At 41.4% G+C, this 19,264-nt stretch overlaps 1 protein-coding gene across 7 annotated transcripts in view; it reads left to right on the top strand.

Moving 5' to 3' along the window:
- UBE2D1 (ubiquitin conjugating enzyme E2 D1) overlaps positions 1-19,264 on the top strand; it is a 40,405-nt gene that overhangs the window by 9,666 nt on the left and 11,475 nt on the right. For 4 of the 7 annotated variants that reach the window (XM_075000318.1, XM_075000319.1, XM_075000317.1 and 1 more), the window contains 4 exons: positions 14,867-14,930; positions 15,027-15,058; positions 18,664-18,741; positions 19,077-19,182. In XM_075000318.1, coding sequence (XP_074856419.1) covers positions 15,050-15,058; positions 18,664-18,741; positions 19,077-19,182 — 193 coding nt within the window. In that variant the 5' untranslated portion in view covers positions 14,867-14,930; positions 15,027-15,049. Of the gene's footprint in view, positions 1-1,936; positions 2,058-14,866; positions 14,931-15,026; positions 15,059-18,663; positions 18,742-19,076; positions 19,183-19,264 lie in introns of those variants that run through there. The other 3 variants (XM_075000315.1, XM_075000313.1, XM_075000316.1) reach the window with 2 other exon arrangements.

Below are 19,264 nucleotides of genomic sequence, written 5' to 3'. Positions count from 1 at the left end.
CGTGGAGGGGCGCGGGTGGCCGGGGGCTGGCGGGGAAGAGAGGTCGTATGGGCAGCGAGGAGAACTTGGTGGGAACAGTGGGCGTTGAATCGGGGCTGTAGCTCTCCTCGCAGTGACGGGGCTCTCCGCGCTTTGCGTGTACCAGTGGGGGGTATTGATGGTTTATGGGCTCTGGGAGCGGTTCTTCCTCCTCCCCCGTGGAACGGGAACGCCAGGCTGGGTTGGAGGAGGATTGCTTGCAGCTCCCCATGGTAATGGTGCTTTGTAGATGCACAACCGTCTGGATAAAGTTCAACCTTGTACAACCACTAACCTTCACAAGGCCCAAGTGAGCCTTATGGTGAGGGAAACTGAGGCACCAAGGAGTCGAAGGTTTGTTTATACAAGGGAAATAGCGTGTGTGATGTTGGCAGCAGGTGACAGCAAGAGATAAAATTGAGCTGATGCAGGATACAGTTTAGTTGCAGATGTAGCCAAAGGGGAACTGTGTTCAGTGCTGCTTCAGAAACTGCTTTAATTCTTTTCTGGCCCGTTAGTGCTCGGAAGTTCCATAGCAGGTCAATGGAAGAGCTGAGAATTAGAATTTGGGAGTTCCTGTTTCTAAACCTTTAGCCACTAGAAGAGCATGTTGCTTCTTAACAGGATCGGGGGTCATAGCAGTTTTGTTACATCCTTTGTTAATTTCAGGGGGACTTTGTGTTGATCTAATTCTTGTTGCCCTCGTAGGTAAAAACCAATACACTTACCATAAGGTGGACATGATGACGATAGGTCTTCCAGGGTTTGATTTAGCATGCCTTCTGAGGGCCATGCTAAATCAAATGTTCAGGGCTCCACCATTAATCCTAATAATAAATCAAATGATCAGGGCTCCACCATTGACCCTAGTACTCCTCACAGTTAGGAATAAGGGAAGTTGACAAGAGAGTTTCTGAAGGTGCACATCTTAAATTGATTCCCACCCCCCCCGGCCCCTGGTAGTGTAGATGTTGCCTAAATCTGTTGTTTACCCTTATATTGCTTTCAGAGCCTGTAGAGTAAAGCAGCTTGCTGTGTATCAAGAGGGGTAGCTATGTTAATCTGTATCTGCAAAACCGAGAAGTCCTGTGGCACCTTATAGACTAACAGATAGTTTGGAGCATAAGCATTCGTGGGCAAAGACCCGCTTTGTCAGATGCAATGTAGGGGAGATTTCAGAGTCAGGCCTAATTATACAGGCTCATGAAAAGGAGGGAGTGCCAATCACGAGGACGGCCAGAGTTCACAAGGTCAATTCAGTCAGAGAGGATGTGGTACACCACATTAGCAGCTGGAAGTGAGCCACAGCCTGGGTGACCACAAACTGTGGGCACTCCAGCTGGGCTGGAGCAGTCCTGGTCTGCTGCAGTGGCACCACTCCAGCTTGGCCATCCCTCCAACTTCCCAACCCCCCTCTCCTCCTGGGCCACCATGGATGGGACTATTCCAACAAGGCTGGAGCGCCCACGGTGGCTTTGTGGAGCTGGAGCAACCCCATGCTGGGTGGAGGGCTGCTCTAGCACTTACTGGTTAATTGTAACCTGTAAGCCTTGTCTACTTAGGATGAGGTTTACCAGTTAACTAGTTACACTTTAACATCCCTAGCCTAAATTACAAGTACTACAGTGGCACGGCTGCAGTGCATAGTTGTGTTGCTATAGCATTGTATCATAGAATCCTAGGGCGGGAAGGGACCTCAGGAGATATGTAGCTGCTTCCTACAGTAAAAGAATGGGTTTTCACATCACTGTAGGAACTCCTCCCTGAGTGACAGAATTTTTAACACATTTATGCACTATAATTTGTTGTCTTACTTTTAGGCATGGACCAGACCTCAGATAGTATCGTCACAAAGAGTTGACAATCTTTTCGCTTTTCCTCTATTAGTACAGTGCATAGCACAATGGAGTTCTGGTCCATGACTGAGACTCCTCCACACTTGGACAGCACACATAATAATATGCCACTGACATGCCCTGCTGCTCCACATTAAGTCTGATACAACTACAATGGAAACGTATCTGCTACTAACCACTGTGGTGAGTTCCTGACTGTCATTCAGGATATCTTATCCTGATCTTCTTGTTTTTCTGTCTAGCGAATTTATGACATGAAACATACAACCTGGACATCTGGTAGGAACTCTGCCCCAAGAAAAGACAGGTCAGGGGATTGTTCTTATGTCAAAGCCAAGTAAGAAGAAATGTAAGGTATTTTTTTCGTTTAATTAGGGGGAGAGAATAGTAGAGGCAGAATTATGGTGTCGTTTAGGCCCCAGTAACTAAGGAAGTGGGATGAGTGTAGGATATCCAATTTTAATTTAATGTTAGCGAATTTGTGACATAGTTTTCATCTTGAGCATAAACCTGGACTTTCGTGAGTAGAACACTGTTTATCATGGAGGTTGTGGAAGTCATGGATTCTGTGACTTTTTGTGATCTCCATGACCCTCTGCAGCAGACTGTGGCCAACCCCAGTGCTGCCCAAGCAGCTGGCCCCAGGAGTAGCCACACCTGCTGCTGCTGGAGCAGCTCTGAAGCCAGGAGCTTGTGCTCCCTGGGAGCATGCAAGCAGTGATCCTGCAGGTGCCTGGAGTAGCTGCTGGTCCACCCCAAACTCCCGCCACCGCAGTGGCCGGAGGAGCCATGGGCCATCTAGGGATGCACCCCTTCTTCCCACTGCCCACAGCTGGTGTCACAGGCTGCCATGCTCCCCTCGCCCAAAGATACATTCAGCCATGATTTTTTTGTTGTTGTTTGTTTTTTGTCTAACTTTCTTTTTTAAACTAAAAGTACCCATGATTAAATTGTAACCTTTATTGTGAGCCACTAGGTCAGTGGTGTCCAAAAGAAATTTAGCAGTCCCCCAGGCACCCTAACCCTCCCTCACCATGCAAACTGCTGGTGACCCATTGGAGCTGTGTTGTACAAGGCCCCCCACATGCACACCCTGTGAACCCTGCTGCCCCAAGTCACAGGAGGAGCCACTGCTGCCACCATGCGCTAGTCCCAGCCAGTAGTGGAGTGCACATGCAGAGGCGCTCCACCTGTGTAGCTCTAACGGGCTACTTCACCACAGCGTGCTGTCCAGTTTGCCACATATCGTGAGTGGACAGTGTGTTGGATACCGCGGCACTAGGTCAAAGATCGAGTGTGAACTGCAAGTATCAGGATTTATGCTGATGCAGAAATGTTAGTGGAGATGGAAAGTAAGTAGAAGTACTTAGTTACATTACTCAAGTATGTTTTTTCAGTATTTCTATTTTACTCAGGTCCTTGGATAGAAGGTGCAATGTAAATGGAAAGTGAGTGTATTTCAAATTATTTTGGTCTTGCTATAGTACTTTATTTTACCAGTTGCTGTCTTCATTACAAATTGGGACTGCTTTAATGACAAGTAGCATGCAAGTGGGAATGTTGGAATTACTATCTTCGATCAGACCTGAGGTCCATTTATTTCAGCATCCTGTCTCTATCAGGGTTCAGTACGACGTGCGTCAAAAGAAGGTGCAGGAACCAAGAGTGAACAGATCTGCGATAATCTGATACCCTTCCCACCCCATTTAGTTCTCATCCTGATCTCTAACATACAGAGACTCACTTAGGCCCTGAAGGATGAGTCCTAATATCCCTCCCCAAATCATCATCAATCATTGTAACTCCAATTGATGTTGTCATCCAAACAAATTTCCAATCCCCTTTTGAATCCTGCTGAAATTTTTGGCCTAACTTTCTATGGTAATTGTACAATCTAAATGTGCATTACAGTAGACCCCTGATTTACACATGCATTGTGTTCTTGCAATCCCCACCTAAGTCAAATTTCCTGTTTAAAGTGGGGGAGAGCCAGCAAACTGACGAAGGCACGAATCCTGGTCAGTTTCCTGGCTCCCTGCCACTCTGGGAGCCAGGCATGGTTTCTCTCTGGCTTCTATCAGCTGAGGAAAGCCAAGGAGAAGCCAGAGCAGCAGCTCTCTGTCTGCCCAGCTTCCCCCAGCTGGAGGAGCTTGGTGGGCAGACAGCCGCAGAGTGGCTTCCAGTTGCACTTAACTCACATTAAGCCAAGTTAAGCACAACTCGAAATCATGCATTTCAGGGGTTCGCTGTATATGAAAAAAGTATTTCCAAAGTAAAATGTCATAGTCTTCTCCCTTGTATTTTTTTATTATGTGAGTTTTGCCAGATCTTTTCTGAACCCCTCCTAATTCTACACGATTATGTTTGTAATGGGTAGCTCAGTACTGCGTGTAGTAATCCAAATGAAGAGTGCGAAATTGATTTGTATATAAAAGCATTACATTTTCTGGTTTGTTCTGCATCCCATTTCTAACCTATTCATTGTCTTTTAAAAAACTTCCTTGTGTTGGAGTGAACACTACAACTTGTGTGGTCAGAACATTGTAAGGAGTAGTATCTGTTATATGCCTGAATGACTTGTGAATAAATTTTCACATTAAACTTGTGAAATCTACCTTGTTAGTATTTCAAAAGTGGGGTGATAAGAAATAGTTGGTTTAGGCTGAACAAGACTATTTTAACTACACAATTGTTTTTAATCTGCAATGACTGAAATAATACTGAAGGAGGAGTGTGACAGTGTGGACTAGGCTCAGAGCCCCCCAGCTCGAGGCCTCAAAGTCTTGCTGTGTTTGTCCAAGGTAAAGAGCAGTATAGAGGTCATTCAAGCAGGCTAGAGCAGGAGTCGGCAACCTGCAACTCTGGAGCTGCATGTGGCGCTCTAAGGAGCCTCTTGTGGCTCTGAGCACTGCCACCACTGACTCCTCTTGCAGCTCCAGAGGCTGCCGCCACTTAAACAAAAAAAAAAACAAAACTAAATTCAGTGGCCTGCTGTTAGACCAATTGAATCTAGTTTTTGTTAGTTTAAGCAGCAGCAGCCTCTGGAGCTGCTGAGCAGTCAGCTGCAGCAGGGCACTGGGGAAGTGAAAGCCAGCTGGGCAGGGGAGCTGCCCCACATGGGGGAAGTCTAAGCCAGCAGGAGAACTGGGTGGAGGGGCAGCCAAGCCTGCCCCTGCTGGAGCTGCAGAGCCCTCTAAGAAGGAGGGGAAGGCAGTGGCGAGCAGTGACCACAGCAGAACTGTGTGCGCTGAGGCGAGTTAATCCTGGGGATGGGGAAGAGGTTGGGGCTCAGCATGATTTAAGCTGGGGTGGGGAGGTTGGGGCTCAAGGAGAGTTAAGCCTGATGACAGGAGGGGGTGCGTTTGGAGTGAGGAGGGTTAAGCCTGGGGTTGCGGGGCAGGTTTGTGGAATGGGGGATAAAGCCTGGAGACGGGGGTAACTTAACTTTCTAACTTGTACAAATCACAGTGTGTGCTGTTTTTAAAATAGAGGTGATAAAAAGTACGGTTTGATGTTATTTATTAAGTACTGTCTGGTATTCATGTACATTGCAGCTCTTGAAGGATTGATTTTGTAACTGAATTTGAAAAAGTGGCTGCTCTTTCTGTTTTGATCGCAGACCACTGGGCTAGAGTGGCTGCCTTCCCTGCAGTCAATCAGGGCCCTCAGGAGGGCCCTGTACAAAGGAGCTGCAGGGTTTAATTCTTTGCTGGAGCTAGAGGAATGTAGAAGGGCTCATGGATAGTAAAGGAAACTGCGACGAAATGCGTAACTACAGTCCTGTACTGTAGGGTGGGGACATGAGGGATGTGTTCGCACACAGGGACCCCATGAGCAACCCCACCCCTTCCCCACACAGACCCCATGGGCCACCATGCCCCTTCCCTGCTGGGCCTTCACCCTGGCCCCTCCCTGACCCATGTGGGACAACACCAATAGTGAGGTAGTGTGATATACACCACCAGTACGAACAAAACCCTAGCTATAAATATACATTGTAAACAGTCCATAAGCGTGGAAGAAAATATATTAAAATAAGGGATAATTAAGAAGGAGCAATGATTGTGGAGCTGCAGGGGATAGCTTCTGCCTTCCTCACTCCCGCACTCACCACATGGTGCTCTGATGCTGCCTCCTGGCCAGCTGAGCCCCATTTCTCCACAGGTGGCTGGAGGCCTAGGGGATATGATCCACTGCAGCTAATACCACCTGCCACGGGTAATTCTCCCCTTCCCAGGCTGAGAAGGGAGTGGGGTGTTCAGGCTGAACATGGGACTGTGGGGCCTTGCGAGGAGAGGATTTCAGTCTGAGTAGAGGTGGGGGGATCCTTGGGTCAAATGGGGGGCATGTCCCTGCAGCTGTGGCTCCAACAAGAATGGACCTTTCTGTGGGGGTGTTTGGGCTCTAATTTGGGCCTGGCCCCAGTGGCCAGGTGAGACAGCTTTACCTCAGGATTATCCACCCCACACCCCCAGCTATACACCGTGCACCCTACCCCCACAGTTTCAGTTCCCTGCCCTGCCTTCAGTACCCCTCTCTTACCCCCATGCCTTGCCTTGAGCGCCTAATTTTTGAGTATTTCTAATTGACTCATAAATTTGTTGAGCATCATATGCCTTTTGGTGCATTCACTAGCTTGAGTTGTTAGAAAGGATGATAATTGAGATACTCCAAGTATAGTGTGCATTTTCTTTTTATTTCATTTCATACATAAACAAACATCTTACACATTGCTGCTTGTTGTTTATCCTTTATTTTAATATATTTTCTTACAGACCCATGGACTGTTCATTGTACCAGTGGTGCACATCAACGTGCTATCTCCATATTAGTGTTGCACATAAGAAATTTTAACCCACCCAAGGATAAAAAAATCTTAGAGGGGACACTGCTCCCTTGTCCTGTGTGCCATCAGGAGAGCCACCGGTGCTTGCACAGGGCTGGTGGCCGGCTAGGAGAGCCCCATAGGCATAGCAACCAGGACCCTGGTGTATAGGGCAGATAGGAGGGGAGAGAGGGGTAGGACAGTGGAAGCATCAGTGCAAACAGGTGTGGCTGCTGGCAGCAGGGATTCTGGCTGGAGAGGGGGCAGGACCAGTTGGAGGGGGCAAGGGAGCAGGGCTCACTGTGAGTGTGGGAGCGAGTGATACACATGCACCCCCAGAAATTCCCACATGCATGCCTGAACTCAGTGCTGATAGAAACCTGGGAGCAAGGAAGAGCTTCTGGGTGCCTACTGGACTTGCACTTAGAAGAGCACTGAGCTTAAGGGAAATATATCATTGAAGACCAAGGCCATGGGGAAGTGGCCTAGGGACCTTGAAGATAGTTTTTTTGTTTTGTTTTTTTGTGTTGTTTTTTTTTTTCTCCTAGAGGGACACAGTGGCACATGACGACTATTGTTAAGATTCCTCAGCTGGGAGCTAGAGTAGTGGAGTATCTTCCCCCAACACTGGGCCATTAGGGGAAAAAGCCCACAATCAGACATCACTAAACTCCCGGAAGGGATTGAACTGTCAGGATGCCTAGCTAAAGACTGGCACCAAATGAGACTGAGATGGCAAAACCATTGCTGATGTCAGGCCTATGACTGGTTTAAAGACATACAGCCAACCAGAGGGGACACTTGCAAGAGGTGAGTGCAAACCCCATCACCAGTGGATACAGAAGGGCAGCTGAAGTTGGTAGGTCTAAAATTAGCTTTTTCTCTTCTAGTTTGAGGTGAAGAAGGGGGTTTCTTCCCATATCTTTTTCCCTGCCAACACTTTACCCCTTGGATTTATTTATTTATTTTTTTTAAAAGGAGGATGGATTTTTGTCATCAGCCAAGTTTCATGAAATGGCATCACAGTAAGAAACTGGCATGCAGTGGATGAGAGAAATGACAAGGAAACAGATTTCACTTTCAAGTGGGGTATCAAGCTAAGGGAAAACCAGTTTACAAAGATGAAATACCCTGACACTGCCTCCTTAAATGATCGGTTTTCCTACGTGATTATGAAACCTAAAAGATTAACTCTAGATGAAGGTCCCTTACAAAATTTAGTTTTAAATTGGTATGTTTAGTCCATCTGAGAAGATAACCAGAACTCAGATTTTTCAGGTTTAGTGTAAATATTAGTGGTTATGTTTATGGGGCCTCACAACTCTGGAGATACACCAAAGGCCCTGAGCAGAGGGAATTTAGTGAGGTCTTCATATCTTTAACAAGCTGGAGGAACTCTGGGAAGAAAAAAGGGCTGGCAGGTAACATGATGAGGTCACTTTAAATTTCATGTCAGTCTAGATACATAGTCTCTGGCTAAGCTTGGGTGTTCTTATGACAGCTAGAAATTTTCTGTTTTAAAAATAGCTGTGGGACTTGGGATTTCAGTGAGCTCAAGTATCTGCTTAGATTAATAGTTCTAATTATATAAAAGAAGGCAGTACCTACTAAGGAAATAGAGCTCTAATATACAGTGTGCATGAATAAATGAATAAAACTTTCCTTTTTAGTGCTGTTTAGTACTCTATCAGCATCATAGGTTCTACTTTATCTTAACTTTTTCTCAGTGATCAATCATGTAAAACTGGTTCTTGAGGCACTTTTCAAAAATGGAGAGCAAACAGACTCCTAGAGCAAACTAATACCTGAAAAGAGGTATTCTATACTATGGAAGAGCTATAGCCGAATTAGCTGAAAGCTAATGATCAGGAGGTAATTATAAATGCAGGACTCTGACCTATTAAAATGACTAAGTGAACACAGTAAGTCTTGTCCATTATGTCCTTGCTGCTAGACTAAACTTCACCAATTGCTCTTAACTCTCTGACAAACCTGACTTTAGTCCTTCAGATTTCCCTCCCCACACTCCAGTGTACCTTTTCTTTTGCTCTCAGTAATAGCCCCTTTTGACTACAAAATTTGCTTCTGACGTTCTTAATTCTTGTAAGTTCTAATTACTGTATATTACTAAATCAATGTTCCACAGTATAGACTAGTGCTGAGAGTACTTCTGGTGTCTTTTGTAACTAGCAAGTCCCCAAAACCTGGGGAGAGGGAGGTGCTAAATATGAAGGTGCAGACTCTCTAAGCTCTTACTGTATCTATGAGGTAGCTCAATGAATTTTTTCACGTGGCTCTTTTGTAGAGAGCTGTTGTCCCATGGTTGTTGCTTAGAATCCTTCATCTCTGTTCTTGAACTTGGACTATCATATATATTGTAGGGTTACTGTTGAGAAGACACTTTCTAAGCCACTGTTTTTTCAGGGCTACCCTCTAGTGATCAAGGTGAAATGGGTTTCTGTTGCTTATTCAGAGCTCAAACTTAGTTATTTGAAAATAAAAAATTCTCTTCAGCTGTTCTTGTTATGAGCATGGAGGAGCTTGGATGCTTTTTAATTTTTTTCTTTAAGTTATTTTTCAAAATTTAAGTGACTTGACATGTGTTTGAAGGAACTCATTTTTAATGAGGCGTTTTACAGACCACTTATATTTTTCCACTAAACAGAAACGTAAAGAAGTGTTTGTATGCTTAACTGTCAATGAAATAGCACATGAACACAGTCAAACATCATACGCAGTCAAATCTCAATATTCAATAAATGTTTTCTTTTGTTCTTATAAGCTTACAAATGTTAACTATAAAAAGAGAGCAAATTGCAGTTCCCAATTTAAATACATAATTGGGAAATTCTAAGCCAAACGCTACCCCAGGTCAAACACTTAGCTTAGACAGTAACACACCTATGCAAGGGAAGGTATTGGTGGTCGAGAACCATAATCTAAAGCTTGTTTGTTCATGTCTGCAAAATGTTAACTGCAGTGTGTAATTAATAGTTTCCTCTGTTTTGAGCTATGATGCACTTGGATGATAAAAATAACTTGAGTGGCAGAAAAGTAAAATGTATTTAAGCCACATGATATGAGGGGTTACTTTCTGCTAAGTTTCTTAAATTCATGAAGAATTACAAATCTTTGCATTGTTAAGATTATAAACTGCATTCAGACAGTTGAGGGAAGTGTAATTTCAAGAGCAGATAAATCAGTAGCTGTCTAGGAGAGAATAATCAATAGAGTGTGGTTGTGATATATAGTTATATTAAAAAAAATATATAGTAACATACCCTTTGATTTTTTTTTTTTTCAATGTGGGGCAAAGAGGAGGGAAGTATTCAGTGAGATTTCTTACCTTTTAGTGTAAAAATTCTAAAAACTAATCATGTTAATATTGGCTGATGACATGGATTTCAGGCTTTTGTTAGTCTTTCTCTTCAGCAAAGACTGGACTGTGTAAATGGAACACTTGTTGGAATCCAGAATTTCTAGGGCTGATTTCACATCAGAGGTTCTGGGCTAAAGTATTTTATGGCATGCGCTCACCTTATCAGAACAATTGGCTATAAAACCAGCTATTAATCTTAAATATTTCAGCAGTTTTTCTGTAATGAACCAGTGGCTAAGGATGCTGATTGAGCACTGACTCATTAGAATAGGAGAGGGAGACACCTTTATTTGAAGGAATATTGCATTTAATTTATTCTATTAAATACAATTAACTATGAATTAGTAAGTTAAGTGAAGACAAGAAATGCAAAGCTTCGTACGATTGTATGTCATAACCATATTTAGGTTACTTTCACTCACCCCAGGTCAGCTGTTCTCCGATATCAAACCAAAAACAATACTTGTGGTCAATCCTGTAATAAATAGAAGATTTGTTAACTAAGAAAGGAGTTGTATATACAAAGTTAAAATTTGAAACATACATACATACATGAATTTAAGTATTAAATTTAAAAAGATAATGTGAGCTTCTATAATAAGATATATATTCCTTCAGAGCTGACCCAGTGCAAGTAGCATGGTCAGGGCTGCTGACTGTGTGTCACGGGGGCTGGGGGGCAGTGCTGCCCCAGGGCATAGTGATATAAAAGGGCTGAGGACTCTGTGGCAATATGTGGGTCTATGGCCTTTAAATCACCACTGGAGCCCTAGGTGCTGCAGTCTAGACAGTGCTGAAGGGCTGGATGGGGAAGGCAGTTCTGCTGGAAACTCTGAGCCTGGGAGTCTCTTCCTTATGCTGAAGAATCTTCAGGAAAGGTTCCTCTTACTTAATGCATCTCCTGGAGATAAGAGCAGAAGACATGCATAGGAAGAGAATAACTTAATTTTTGGTGCCAAATATTTGCTCTCTGGTTTTCTGTAAAGAGGGGTGTCTCCAAAAATAGCGTTTAATCTCAGACTTAAGATGTTTGCTAGCTGTAACAAACTGACAGACTAGAACTTGGTGAAAAGCTCTTTAGCATAGCCCAGTAGCCAGGTGGCTAAAAATAGAAGTAAAAAAACAAATCAGATTTTTAGTTTTAATTCATAAATGAAATACTAAGGCTGTGTCTACACTAACCCAAAACTTTGAAATGGCCATGTAAATAGCCATTTCAAAGTTTACTAATGAAGTGCTGAAATACATATTCAGCACCTCATTAGAATACTGGCAGCCGCGGCACTTCAAAATTGACGCAGCTCGTCCAGGCAGGGGTCCTTTTTGAAAGGACCCCATCAACTTCGAAATCCCCTTATTCCTATCTGCTGTTAGGAATAAGGAGACTTCGAAGTTGCTGGGGTCCTTTTGAAAAGGAGCCCCATCTGGACAAGCTGTGTGGCAGCGAACCGCGTCAATTTTGAAGTGCTGCGGCTGCTGGTATTCTAATGAGGCGCTGAATATGTATTTCAGCACTTCATTAGTAAACTTTGAATTGGCCATTTGCATGGCCATTTCGAAGTTTTGGGCTTGTGTAAACATAGCCTAAATGTATCATTTAAAAATAAGAGTTAAATCTCATCACGAACGCAATACTCATACTTAGTCTCATAAAAATCAATTAATGGTTCTAGTCTGTCCAGTCTAACTACCAGTAATTGCTTCTTCAAAGTTCTGGGCTTTCAATTTCTGTTTCTCCACAGACTAAGAAGTAACACGTGCAAGGAAAGACACAAGCTGGATAAGACTGTTTTTGTTCTGTGCTTATGTGGTGGTGGACCTTGGCCAAGCACAGCGGAGGAGTTGGTTAAGACATTGTCTGAAGACAGAGAAATGAGATAATATATATAGAAAAAGATGGAGGAAGCATAGAAAGGAACTGTAGAGTGGATTGGAAGGAAAAGGAAGACTTCATTCAGCACACTCAACTTTCTGTATTCTCCCACACATTTAACGCAGAAAAACCATTGTGACTTCTGGGTGTAAAAGATACCCTAACTGGCAATATTTTGAAGAAATTCATTCCCAGGGTAAATAAAGAAAACATGTAAAAGGGTAGGCAGTACAAGATGATGCAGGGACCAGCTGCAAGGATGAAACATCAGAGAGAAAATGATGTGGATAAAGTGATTAGTAGCTAAAATCATTCACTTTGCAATCTATCATTCTTCAACACGCTATGCCTTCTAGCATGTGTGATTTGACAAGTAAATTCCAAAGCTGTTTGCTTTGCTGGATATTTTTAGGAAAGAAAAGGTTTAGTTTGGCTAATCCTCATCGCTTATTTAATTAGTTAACTAGGTTTAGAGTATGTCACTCAAGTATGCAATACAGAAAGCTACTGTAAGAGAAGTCTTAAGTTGCCCATTGCCACCGAATGTAATTTTCTTATCTTGAATAATAACAAAGAGGTAGCCTATATGCCCCTTATTTTAGAACATCATAGTCACAGATCACAATAGTGATGCCATAAGTCTGTTCCATATCTTACTTCAGCATAACTCAGCTTTTCCAGGGTATACCCCATTCTGTACATATTTTCTCAAAAGACAAAAGTGTCAGGGACTTCAATGGGGCTTACTCCAAAAACTAAGTGTATTCTAAGCAGTCAGTCTTAGCTTTTTTGATAAATTTATTTAAATCATTAATATTTTTGGTGATTTTTAAATCACAATTTAAATCAAAGATTTATATTGATCCTTGATTAAATTTCTTCAAATATAACATAGTCTAATTGCAGTATATGTATTGTGATCTTCAGATATCAACACAAAATCCAGTTAATTTTCAGAACAAATTATTGGCTCCTGATGATCTCCCTTCTGAAACTAGTCATCTTGCTTGTTCCCCTTTCTCAGAACAGGAGGATATTTTTGACTGGCTTTAAGTCGGACCTAGAGAAATTTCTCCTAATGTCTGAATTGTTCAGACTCAGAGGGGTAGTCCTGTTTAGTTTGTAGCTTCATAAATAACAAGAAGTCCTGTAGCACCTTAAAGACTAACAAATTTATTTATTAGGTAATGAGCTTTTATTAAAATGTCCAGTATATCAGAGAGGATGGAAATCTTTGTTTATATTTAGTGGAATTGCACAGAAGCCCAAAACTGGGGCAGGATTATAAATCAAGATAACAGTTAAATATAGCCTAAGGACCAATAATGATTCCTTTAGATCTCCCAATTAAATGTGGACTACAAAAATATAAATCTTAAATTATTATTAGTACAAGCACAGCTCTTATTAGCTGGGAATAGGAAAAATAATGTACTAGAACTTCAGATATCATTGATGGAGAACTTAATATATCAAACATGCTTAGAGTGCACTTAATTTTGGAGTAAGCCGCATTCAACAAGGAAATCAAATTCACATTATTAAACTACCTGATTTTCTTTGTGTTTGACCTTCCAAGGTGGTAAAATACCAAATATAAAACTGAAAAATGTATCTGTGTGTGTGTAATTAAAAATAAGGTAATTGTCACAACCTCCACTAAAGAGCCACTAGTAATTGTAGCAAGGAACAAGGAAGACACATGCAATGTTCCCTTCTGGAGAGAAGACCAAAGGCTATATCTGAAGACTAAAATAAAAACATGAACAGTAAGGAAGGATACATTAGTTAAGATGGACTTTTTAAAATCTTCAGTAATGAAAAATATCATAGTGGTAGAAATACTCTGAAGATTTGTTTAAATTTAACATTTCTTGTTTTGTAAGTGTGACAAAGTGCAGGGTGTAGGTGTGCGTGTGATAGCACACACAGTGTATGGGATTCCTGCTGGCTGTAACCTAGGTGATTAGGCCTAGTCATTCGTAACCTGGACAACCAGGTAACACCTTTGCTTTCCGGGGCAGCGAGGGGTGGAGCCTGGCTGGTTTTGAATTAGAAGCTGGGGCAGTTAGAGGGGAGTCAATTTGGAGATGGGAGAGGAATAAAGCAGGCTGGATCCCCAGGCCTGGGGTTCCCTCTGAGGACCTCCTCCCCTGCATGTGGGTCAGACTGACTACTTCTGGTTGCTGTACTGATGAGTCTGTACCACGCTGTATCCCTGTCACCTAATAAACCTTCGGTTCCACATGCCGAGTGAGAGTCACTCCTGGCTGTGGATGAGGCGCAGAACTTGGGGACACCTTGAACCCTGTTACAGTAATTCTGACAAGTGAACAGCATCTTTATTTCCCTAACTCTTATCCAGAAATATCAATAGGAGGCTAACTTCTGATACTTTACATTCATTTATGATCATTCTTAATAATAGTATACTTATAAAGCACCTTTTGGGAAAATCAGACTTTTGATTTAAAGTGGTTTATAAATTAATGTATATCCATGAAGTCAAGGTTAGAGCAAACAAAACATTTTTCAGTTGTTAAAGGAATACTCAGTTAAGCATTTAATTTTCCCTTAATATTTTAATTGAATTTAACACTTAATTTTTCATCTTCTACAGTGAAATATCAAGCGTAATTGATTTATTTAGAATGTTATACATATGATTTACATGTCTGTAGCACAGGTAATGCAGTTCTTTAGCTTCAAACACTGCAAGAAATATTTGTCCATTTGGGAAAACTTGAATTTTCACAGGCACTCGCTTTTCTCTTGTGTTTTTTTTGGTTTTAAATGTCATAGTTGCATAAAAATAAGACATCTGTGATTAGAACTAAATGGCTTGATTGCTAGTTAACTCATTCTTCCCTATAGGTATATATTAGTAATCTACAATATTTTCACGTTTCTTATAGGAACTAAGTGATCTGCAACGTGATCCACCTGCCCATTGTTCTGCGGGGCCTGTTGGAGATGACTGTAAGCTGTTAATTTACTACAAAGATCTTAGCATCTTTGTGTCTGATGGAGGGGTAGAAAACTTGTATGAAACACTTAATGTGTCTTTTCTTTCAGTGTTCCACTGGCAAGCAACTATTATGGGACCTGTAAGTATGTAATTTATATAACTAAAATAACCCCAACCCCTTAGAAAGCAGGCGTCTGAGGTATTGACTTTTAAGTGTGGAAAGGATTCATGTTCGCACCAGCAGCTGAGCACCTATGAGCACTGTAGTCTTGGATTAAATGATCAGATTTTCAGATTAAATATTTTGAGGGAACTCTTTGCTATTGTAGTAGGTTAATACTTAGTGTATTCTGCATACTCCACCTACTTTGTTATATTTACCTTTCACTTTCAATAAGACTTAAGAAATTGCTCCTTTTGCTCTTGAAACTAAAAACAATTTAATGATAAACATCAACGTATGTTGAGGCTTTGATTTACTAATCTGTTTTGTAAATGAAAAGCCTGTTTGTGTTTTGTTTTTCCCCAGTCATGATCAGCTAAATACTATGTTTCATCAATCCAAATGGAAAATTTAAAGTAATTTAAGCTTGAGCTTTTTAAGGATTAAAGTTCCTCCCATACCTGGTGTGTCTATCAAAAATGGAGCAATTTCTGGACTTGTAGTTCAGCAACCATGGAAATGATAGGCTACTGGATATAAAAGGTCTGCTTTTCCCAGTCTGAAGGTCACAGAGGTGGCAGGATTTGCAAGGAGGCGGTCTTGCAGGATGGTGATTAGGAAAGGGAAAAAGTACTAATTTTGCCAAAATAAAAAGTACTTCAGAATGGATAGAAGCCTGAAGAGGATCTGAGTAAAGGACTATTTGAGAGAAATACATGGTGTGAACCTTTGAGGGAAAAGATATTCACCCAGACCCCAATAAAGGTATCATAGCCCATCTGTCTTTCCCTATGGACTTCTTGCTGCAACAGATGGTGTTTTGGTATCCTTGGAGGGCTAAACCACCAAGCCAACAAGGGAAGGTGAGGCCCTAGCCAGATCTGATGACAGGAAGATAAGGAGCAGCGGCATAACATGGTGAAAAGGGGAATTCTTAGCACTTTGGGACAAGTTATTTCAATACAACTCCTACCTCCTAAGAAAAGAATTGGGTTTTAAGCTACCAGTGGAACGTTGGAACCTGTTGTCTGCCTTCTTGGAGGTTTCATTTGACTTGCCGTTGACCCATGAGCTCTGTGGCTGATGGACTTTTGCATGATGTATCAAAAGTGGATTCATAGTCACAACCACTAAAGTTACCCTTCTGTTTTAATGACTTGTTTCCTTCCTTCTACCCTATTTGTGTTGATGAAAAGTGAATGGGAGAACCACAATGGACATAGCGTTAAGACAAGATTTATGTGCTGAATGTTTCCATTAACAATGCCGTGAAGCTCATTCGGTACAAAAAATGGAGAGACTGAAGACAATCTTTTAAAAAAGAAAAATGTCTCCAGAGTGAATGACCTTGATGACTGGGCTAACATACAAATCTTAATCCCACCCCCTGCCCTTTGCCGTTCGGATTTAATAGTCTGTAGCAGCAACTTTCTTTGGTTTCCATATATTGAATTTGCACAAGAATGCAAATGTATTTTTCTAGCAGAAAATGGGAACAGATCCCTCTTCAGTCCATTTTCAGGCCATATTTGGCATTCTGAAAGGCCATGATATTGGCATAATGCACTTGATACTGGGAGACACAGGAAAAATAACATGTTTTTTTAAATGCTCCCATTTCCTATTTGGCTGTAGAAGGCACATCTTCAGAATTTATTTCCCATGTCTGGAGGAGTAGAATGAGTTATATGCTATTTTTGGAACCTCCAAGGGTAAATATTTTACACTGCTTATGTTTCAAATGACTGAAGTGTGGAGGGGTAAAATATCTCTCTAGATACCAACTCTCAGTCAGTAGCAAACTTTTAGAAGTATGGCTAGAACAAAACCAAGATTGTAACTTCTTCTTAATCCAGCTATCTGAGCCTTTCTGCTGTGTTTATAAATCAGGATATGTGAGTTGTAAATTTGACAGAATTCTTTTTAATAACTTTGACAGTGACTATTTTAAGCATCTCTTTATTGTATCAATTTAACCTGTCACCTTCCTGGAAAACTGGGTGAGGTTGAACAATATGTAGTGGCAACAGATGTTGAGATTCACAAAGGTAAAGCTTTCTAAACATTAGAACACGTTGTTGACATCACATTCCAAAATATACAACATAAATATCTTAAATCAAATTCTAACTTCTCAAGTGGCATTTTACTCTCTGCCTATCTGTATGTTTTGATTTAATATTGATGGAAATATTTTGGTTGGTTTTGTGGGTGTATGGTAAAATCAACATTTTACCAATAACTAAGCTTGGAAGGATTAGTTTTTTATCAATGGCAATGGCATAAGGAAAGGTTTGTCTTCATTCTGAATTTTTGTACGTGGAGCATGCCGAATACAGAGCAAGTTTGCTTTTTCTCCTCTTCAATATTAAATGTGGTTGAACTTAAAAGCTTTTATGATCACTGACAGGTCCATGAAGTATGCATGCAAACTATCATCTTATTCTTAGCTAAAAGTGTTCAGACAAATATTTTTGGGTTCAGTATTAGTAATACTGACTTCTTAGCAGCACTGTTTTAAACTTCTCTTATTGTGACAATTGCTTTATTTGGAAATATCTTTATATGAAGCAGCCACACAGCCTTCTCTATGACACTCTTCCCTAAATAAGTAAAAATTATATTGCTGGGTTTTTTCCATTCTTTCTGCCCAAATGAAGAACAGGCCACCTTTTGATCTACATGAGGACCTTTGAAGCCAGTGTTTTTTGCTCTACTTTGTGATAGGCATCAGATTCCTAAGTTATGTTAAAGATACCAAAGAAACCTGAAATTATTTTTTTCTTTCGTTAGTCAAGTCACAGGGATGCTTCAGCTTTGAGGCCCTCTCTTGGGTCTTTTTCTTTGTAACTATAAGAATGAAGGGTTTCCCAACAGATCACTGCAGCAAAATATTTGTCTCATAACTATGTGCAAGCTGGCCTTAAACCTGTGCACATGTTGTCTAACAAAATGCATGTTCACAGATTTATACAGGTCACAAAGATGTTGTGAGTTTTAAAAACTCCCTGATGTCATCATCATCAGCTGAATAATGCTGGAAAATCCTACTCTTTGCACCTGCAAAGAGAAACCACTTCTTTAAGGTAAGTATATTTGTGGCTTAAAGCTAGAGGAAGGCCTTGAACGTGGCAGAGCGATTGTGGTTCTGTTGAACACAACATGCTGTGGAGGCTCTACTCAGGAGGACCTACTTAGAGGTTCTGTGCTGGTATGGAGCTGAGTTTCAGGCACACTTGGCTGTTCAAACATGCAGGGGGACCTAGCACTTGTAACTGGTTCAACAGCAAATCAGCAGATTTACGAGCCAAGCATTTTTCCTTCTCCTCTTTTCTCTCCCCATAAGTGATACTTAATAGGGTGTGGGTTTCTGCAGTAGTGATCAGGAATGGCTCTACTATTGCTCCTCACTGTGAGCCACATGCCTTCCCAGCACACAGTCCACATATACCTGGGACCTGAGCTGTGTGCTGGGGAACAGATTTTGGTCCAAAGTTGCCATAGTTTTGGGAAGGCTCTTTAAAGTCAGAAAGGACCCTAAAAACTCTCGTAGCGTACATGATGTGTTTTTTCTTTTACAGCCTGATAGTGCATATCAAGGGGGAGTGTTTTTCCTCACAGTACATTTTCCAACAGACTACCCTTTCAAACCACCAAAGGTAAATGTTTAATTTTCCTAAAAATGTAATGAAAGTCCTAGGCTAAGGCTTTGTTTCTGTGTTTTTCCTGTTTAAAACTCAGTTTTTGGAGTTAAAACGAGAAGTCAGTATAAAATACCTGTTCTTAATGAATGAATACAGGTGTCCAAAGGTTAAAACTGGATTATAGGGTCAGATATTTGCACAGCAGGCCATTAGTGGCAATAAAAGTCTACAGTGTGCTTCTGTGGGTGTCTGCTCTAGAAAGAAATGTCTGGGTATTAAAGGGGCAATACTTATTTTGTCAGGTATAGTAAACAGAACTTCAGGCTAACCCCTTTGTTTGTTAATCACAGATTGCTTTCACCACAAAAATATATCATCCAAACATAAACAGTAATGGGAGTATCTGCCTTGATATCCTGAGGTCACAGTGGTCACCAGCTCTGACTGTATCAAAAGGTAAATCCGTATATGTACTAATGATTTTATGCATCTGAAGTAGTAATGATGATGAGCATTTTAATGGTGCTATGGCACTTTT

The sequence above is a fragment of the Carettochelys insculpta genome, chromosome 7, assembly GCF_033958435.1.
Source record: "Carettochelys insculpta isolate YL-2023 chromosome 7, ASM3395843v1, whole genome shotgun sequence".
Taxonomy (NCBI): Eukaryota; Metazoa; Chordata; order Testudines; family Carettochelyidae; genus Carettochelys; species Carettochelys insculpta.
The sequence above is the reverse complement of the archived record's forward strand: the minus strand, read 5'-3'. Positions and strand labels throughout refer to the sequence as shown.